Raw genomic sequence first — 6240 nt, forward strand, 5'->3', positions numbered from 1 at the left:
ATTTTTTCAAAAAAAAAAAAAAAAAAAAAAAAAGGTCTGGGGATGTAACTCAGGGCGGAGGCCCTGAGTCAATCCTCAGTTATCAAAACAGACAAACAAAAACAAAAAATAACAAAAACCAAAGCTACATATTCACCGTGTGCTTGTTACAGCAGCGCTGGGCCCTTCTTCTATATATTTCTAGTCCCCCTTGTTTTGTTTTCTGAGGAAATTATCAGTAATAGTGATAGCGACACGCCAGCCTCTGTGCCAAACACTGGAGATAACATTAGCCGCACCACAGCCCCATGAGGTGGGTGGTGCCACAAGGACACTGAGGCTCAGGGAAGGCAGGGGACTCCCAGAAGCCAGCTCGTGAGGCTGAACCAGTGGGGCCTCCTCTTGCACCTGTGACACTGCCTTGATGGTTCTGTCACCCTCTGGTGCTGGCTCCCTCAGATTTTGCTATAAAGGGAGGAAGGAAGCGTGGAGCAGCAGGAGACGGAGGGAAGGCACCGCTGCAGCCAAGCCACGGGGGAGGCCCGCCGAGGGCCCAGCAGTGGAAGTGGCTTCCACTCTGCTGAAGAGAGAGCGAAGGAGGGAGTAGGGCCGGGCATGACAGTGAGGGTGTTAGAGTGAACGGGTGACCATCCCGACTCCCCCTTACTAATGAGCTCAACAGCCCTGTGCCCCAGGGGTAGAGGCCCCACGGCACTGGGGCTATGACCAAGTGCATCTATAGCACGTCTGGCAGGGTGCTGGGCTCATGCTGAGGGCAGCCAATGGGCCCGGTCCCTAGTCTTGGGAAGAGACACACACGCTCTCCAGCTCTCCCCCCCTCCGGGAACCGAAGCAGAGCCCTTTCACAGACCACGCACCTCTGCTTCCGGCAAATGGACAGGTACAAGTACAGGAAGGCCAGCACAGCCAGGTGCTCAGGGACGGCTCGGTTCTGGGGGATGCCTGCCACTTCCTTCAGCTTCTCCACTTGCTCTGTGGTGGGTGCTGGGGCGTCATCTTGCTCTGTAGAACACAAGCAAACAGAGGTGGGTAAGAGGATCTCAGGTGCTTTTATATTTATTTATTTATTTATTTATTGGTACCAGGGATCGAACTTGGGTCCTTGCACTTGAGATGCAGGTGGTGGCACCACTGAGCTAAATCGGGCCCTCGAGTGCTTTTATAAACAGAATACAAAGAAACCAAGGTACCACTGGGGTTACAATGTGGGAGGACATGAATTTATGGCCCGAGGGCCACAGCCAAATCTATCCATTGGGAGTAGGCAGACTTGGATCTGGGTCCTAACTGTGCCATTCATTGGCTGGGTGGCTTTGAGCACGTGACTTGCCCTCTCTGAGCCTCAGTTTCCCTTCTCAGTAAGATGGGATAACAATATGTCCTCACAAGGTTGCCATGAAGACAAAGTTAGGTAAGGTACGTAGAATCCTTAGCACAGCTCCTGGCACACAGTAGGCACTCAAGTAACAACAGTTTAAACACGCATGCACACACACACACACACACACACATGCCCGCACACACATGTGCACACGGAGTGCATGGTTGCTCAACCACTCAAAGGCTGGGCTTTCATCATCCACTGCACAAAAACCAAAGTCAAAGGCAGCACTACGTTATCCCCCAGACACTTCCCTCTCTCCAAAGATCATTAGCAAGGATGGAATCTCCAGTAAAAACAGTGTATGTGACGCACTGCTTGGGCAGGAGGGAAAGGTGAGACGTAGCAGGTTTTTCCCAGTGGTGTGTTGGGGCCTGGCCCTCTCTCTTCTGTGACGCTAAGGAGGCTGTGCAAGTCTGAGCAGCTCAGGTTTAGGAGCCCCCCCGACGCCCTGGGTCAGTGTCTGCAGAGACACCTGAGATGCAGCTGGTACACCTGCAGCAGCTGTACTGAGAATGGCGGGGCACCCATTTGGCCTACAGAAAATTCGAGCGGATGCATTCCGCGTACATTCAGTCCGGCCGGGCCAGTGACACCACCGAGCTCTGCGACAGTTACGGAATTGGCTTTAGGGGCCCGAGACTTGGGTCTGAATCCCTTCTGTGTCAGTCATAGGCTGTGTGGCCCGAGCCCCTGGAACGCTCAAGTCTCGATTTTCATATCCGTAAACGGGGTAACACCACCTACTTCCAGGGAAAGCTGGAGAAACTATGAGGGTGCTAACATGTGACCCGACTTTCCTGCAGTGCCTGGAGCCAAAAGATGCCAACAATGGCTCACTATTGGGAGCGAACCGAAGACGCTGAAAGAAGGCTGGCAGATTCTTGGAACCTAGCAGACAGCAGGTCTCAAAAGGCTTGATTTCCTTTTGTCTCCTACATGAAGGAGATGAACAAACCCTTCCCTGCGTAGTGCACTTGGTGTCTCAGCCCTGACTCCCCACATCCAGTCCTGCCGGATCTGGAGAGCAACAGTTAGGCAACACGAGCCTGCTCACTGTGGCCCAGAGGGAGAAGTAACCTGCCCAGGCTCACCTGGGCAGTCAGAAGTCTCAGAAAGGCTCATGCTAGTGACCTATACGAGTAGCAGCTGGTTCTCAGGAACACCACAGAAAGCAGGTCCCAGGTGCTCTGGCTGGCCACTCTCCGAAACATGCTCTAAAGACTCTTAAATAAAGGGTGTCCCTGGAAAAACCTAGGTAACCCATGGTCAGGATCACACACCCAGCTCTGCCAGTTCTGCCAGTTCTGCCAGTTCTCCACAGCAAAGGGCCAGGGCCAGGAATTCTGCAGCAGTAAAACAACTGTAAAATCCCCAAGGGATTCCCAGGCATGTGTGACAGACAGATTGAAAGATGCTGTTTGCTTTATTTTGTCTTTTTGTGGTTCTAGGATTGAACCTAGCACCCTACCACCGAGCTATATCACCACTCTGAGATTTTCAATGCTTTCTCCATCTCCAATGGCAGCACCTGCGGCTCCCCACCCAGACCAGGAAGCAGGTGACCCCGTTTGGGTGCAGTTTGGAAGAAACTCCTACAGGGTTCTTGCTGAGAAACACTGTTGCCAACATGGAGATGTCAGTCCCAACAGGAGACTGCAGACTGAGAACAGAGACCAACTCCAGCTCCCGGGCTGAGGGAGACAGTAAATCTGCTTACCACCAGTGGCAGCAGCCTAGCCCACACCTCTGACGCAGCACAGCAGCTCAGACTCACTGGCACAGAAAGAAAATCTGATGCACTGCAGCCAAAACAGCTACCCATCTCTGAATGGATGATGTGGCCGGACCCAATTCGGGTTCAAACAAACAAACACAAGATATCACTCTATCTCAATTAATCTAACCATCCATTTAAGAAAACAATCCAGAAAGATTAATACCAAAATGCTTAGGGTCATATTGGAGAGGAGAGAAGCAGCAACCAGTGATTGTCTTGTCAGGTCCCAGTACTGACTGTACTCCCCAGTAACCGTTCTAAGTTACCCTGAAGAATTATTATTATTGTACCGGGAATGGAGCCCAAGGCTTTACCCAGGCTAAGTACACACTCCACACTACGTTACACCCCCAGCCCTATTTATAATAATGTTTAGTCACACAAGACTCCGATGTTATTCATTCTCTTTGTCAAAAGCCAACATTGCGGAAGGTAGGCTCTCTATCCATTCCCTCGCCCCAGCACTTTCCCAGAGGAATTGATTGCCACTGTCACTCTGACATCTACTCCCTAGACCTTCTCTGCCCTTTTACACACTGATTTATACATAAGTATGTGTATGCTGTTTTACATCTTGTGTGTTTTCTCTTAACAGTAAGATTCGAAGATGTGTCTGAAACAGTCCATCCACAGAGATCTTATACACAGTTTTATACTTCTAAATTAAACATCATACTCTATGAATGAAGCTAATTTTATGGGGACACGATAGAAAACACCCCTGGAGTGGCTGACTTCTGGGTCCCTCGGGGACAGCCTGGAATAACTATTCAGTTGCTCTCTCTCCCTGTCTTCAGGACTCAAACTCTAACCACACGTGGTTTTTCCTCCTGGCACTTACCCAGAAAGCTTGTGTCCAACAGCTGAAGGCTGTTCACATCCCAGGTCTGCTTGGTACCAATGTTCGGTAAGTTTAGGGTGACTTTCCCATTGCTGTGGGGTTGAAGCCTGAGGAATGTTCTCAAATTCAAGGCTACCGCCAGTGCTACCTACAGAATAAAGGAGAAAAGCAGTAAGCTGGGAGCAGGGGGGTCCAGGGGGCCTATTCAATGTGCTGAGAAGTGAGGATAAACAGAGGCACACTCACCACTCCTACCCCTGGCCTTAGCAGACATTGGTAATGGACTCTGGCATACAATCCCACTGGGCACAGCTGCTACTACTCAGTTAGGAGTTGTATCTATCTACCTATAGCTGCCTTCTCTCAAGGGAAGCTTCAGAACCTCTCAACACCAAAGAATTGCTTCCCCATTTTCAAAGAGAAATATGTTTAAAGTATAAACTGGAAAAAAAAATATATATATATAAATTAAAGACAAATAATAGTAGTTGAAGTGAAGGAGCAAAAAAAAGCATGAGCTTTGGGTTTGCTATGGTTTCTGCCAAGGTGTGGGGAGCCTGGTCAAGTTGACCGACTGTTTCCTAAGCTTCAACTTTCACATCTGTAAAACAGGATATGAGAATGTACCTCTGGGGAAGTGGTAAGAATTAAATGAGATTACACGTGTTCCCAACCTTTTCGCGTGATCGTTTTTCCAACTTCTAAACACTGGAGTGCCCAAAGCTCAGTTCTCAAACTTCTTTTTCTTGCCACCAAAGCTCATTCCCTAGGTGATTTCATGCCACCCGTAGGGCTTTTTGCGTCATCTTTTTGCCACCTTACTGAGTGAAGTTAGGGAACTTCTCTAGCAGGCTAAGATCTGTCATTTCCTTGCCTGGCTGGGGAGCAGGAGGACCCCTCTCTGATCTGCTCCCAGGCTATGCTTGTCTCTAGACTTCCTTCTTATCTTCTTGCAAGATTGGTACCCGGGAGAAATGGGACCCAGTTCTTCAAAGCTCTGGGAGCTTTTTACCTTGCCATGGACCACAGCGTGTTCTCCGTGGAGGATGACTTTTCCTGGAGCGGACACTACCAGGACTCCCGACAACATGGCTCCGGGGAATCCTAAAAGGGAGACAAGAACAAAGGTCCCTAGATGTCAGCCCCAGAAGGAAGAGATACTGGAGGAAGCCTACTTCAAACTTGTCATTGTAACAACAAAAAGCCATGTGTGGTGGCGCACATGTGATCCCAGCTCTTGGGAGGCTTGAGGCAGACAGACTGTGTTCAAGACCACCCTCAACTACATAATGAAACCCCATCTCAACAACAACAGCAACCAATAGCAGCTACCATTCAAAGCTAGCTGTATACCAGAAAGCGGTACAGTATGCCAGTTATCTGGGCAAACAAGAAAGATCTGGGTTCAAATCCTAGCTCTTTCACCCTCCAGTGATGTCATCTTAGCTATGAACCTAGGTTCCCCCACACATTACGTAGGGACAATAATGGAACCAACTTCACCGGCCTGTTAGGAAGGTTAAATTAATGCAAGAGGAACTGTTAGCAGTGCCTGGCACACTAATCACCCGATTACTGGATAGTTACTTACTACTAGCTCTGTTCTTGGCTTCAGCTCTTATTACTACCACTACTGAAGGTTAAAATTTACATGAGAGCTGGGGGTTTGGCTCAGTGATGGCGCACTTGCCTAGCATGAGCAAGGCTCTGTTTTTGATTCCTGCAACGCAGAGTCAGAAGAGACAGAGGCTGGGGGACAAAAAGAAGGGGAGAGAAGAGAGACAGACAGAGATTTATAAGGACCAGAAAGAACTCTTTCCTGGACATTGAGGCTGCTTCCTATGTATCACAATTATAAACAAGGCTGCAGAAAACACCTGTTAGGCCCCATTCTGTGCACTTAAGCGACGATTAAGCGAGCAAGACAGAATCCTAGGAAGTGGCTTGACGGTTGTACAACTGAGAGAAGCTGAGAGCCTGGCTGGGGGTCGTCCTAGGTCTCAGATATCGCTCCACCCGGCCGCGCGACCCCAGCCTCTCACCTGTCGCAGCCACAGTCTTTCCGCACCAGAGCCGGAGCCGCTCCGGTATTTCTCCATCCCCAAGCGCCAGCCCGGAGGAGGAGGAGGCCTCTTTTTTCCGTCCAGCCAATCAGAGCGCGCAAGCGCAATACCTCTACCAGTTGGCTTGAGCATTGGTCAATAGGTACCGTAGCCAAACCTGCAAGGATTTTTCCCG

At 49.8% G+C, this 6240-nt stretch overlaps 1 protein-coding gene across 6 annotated transcripts in view; it reads right to left on the reverse strand.

Annotated features, from left to right (window-relative positions):
- The window catches only part of Mvk (mevalonate kinase), an 80673-nt gene extending 74465 nt beyond the window's left edge, over positions 1-6208 (reverse strand). For 2 of the 6 annotated variants that reach the window (XR_004516759.1, XM_010603987.3), the window contains exons 1-4: positions 6045-6201; positions 5015-5106; positions 4003-4150; positions 858-1002 (exon numbers count right to left, since the gene is read on the reverse strand). Coding sequence is in view for 4 of the 6 variants with exons in the window: in XM_010603987.3 (XP_010602289.1) it covers positions 858-1002; positions 4003-4150; positions 5015-5092 (371 nt within the window). In the remaining 2 variants the exon portion in view is untranslated. Of the gene's footprint in view, positions 1-857; positions 1003-4002; positions 4151-5014; positions 5107-6044 lie in introns of all 6 variants that reach the window. The other 4 variants (XR_776332.3, XM_010603986.3, XM_010603985.2 and 1 more) reach the window with 3 other exon arrangements.
- Positions 6209-6240: the final 32 nt, after the last annotated feature.

The sequence above is a fragment of the Fukomys damarensis genome, unplaced genomic scaffold, assembly GCF_012274545.1.
Source record: "Fukomys damarensis isolate Sample0158 unplaced genomic scaffold, DMR_v1.0_HiC HiC_scaffold_12, whole genome shotgun sequence".
Taxonomy (NCBI): domain Eukaryota; kingdom Metazoa; phylum Chordata; class Mammalia; order Rodentia; family Bathyergidae; genus Fukomys; species Fukomys damarensis.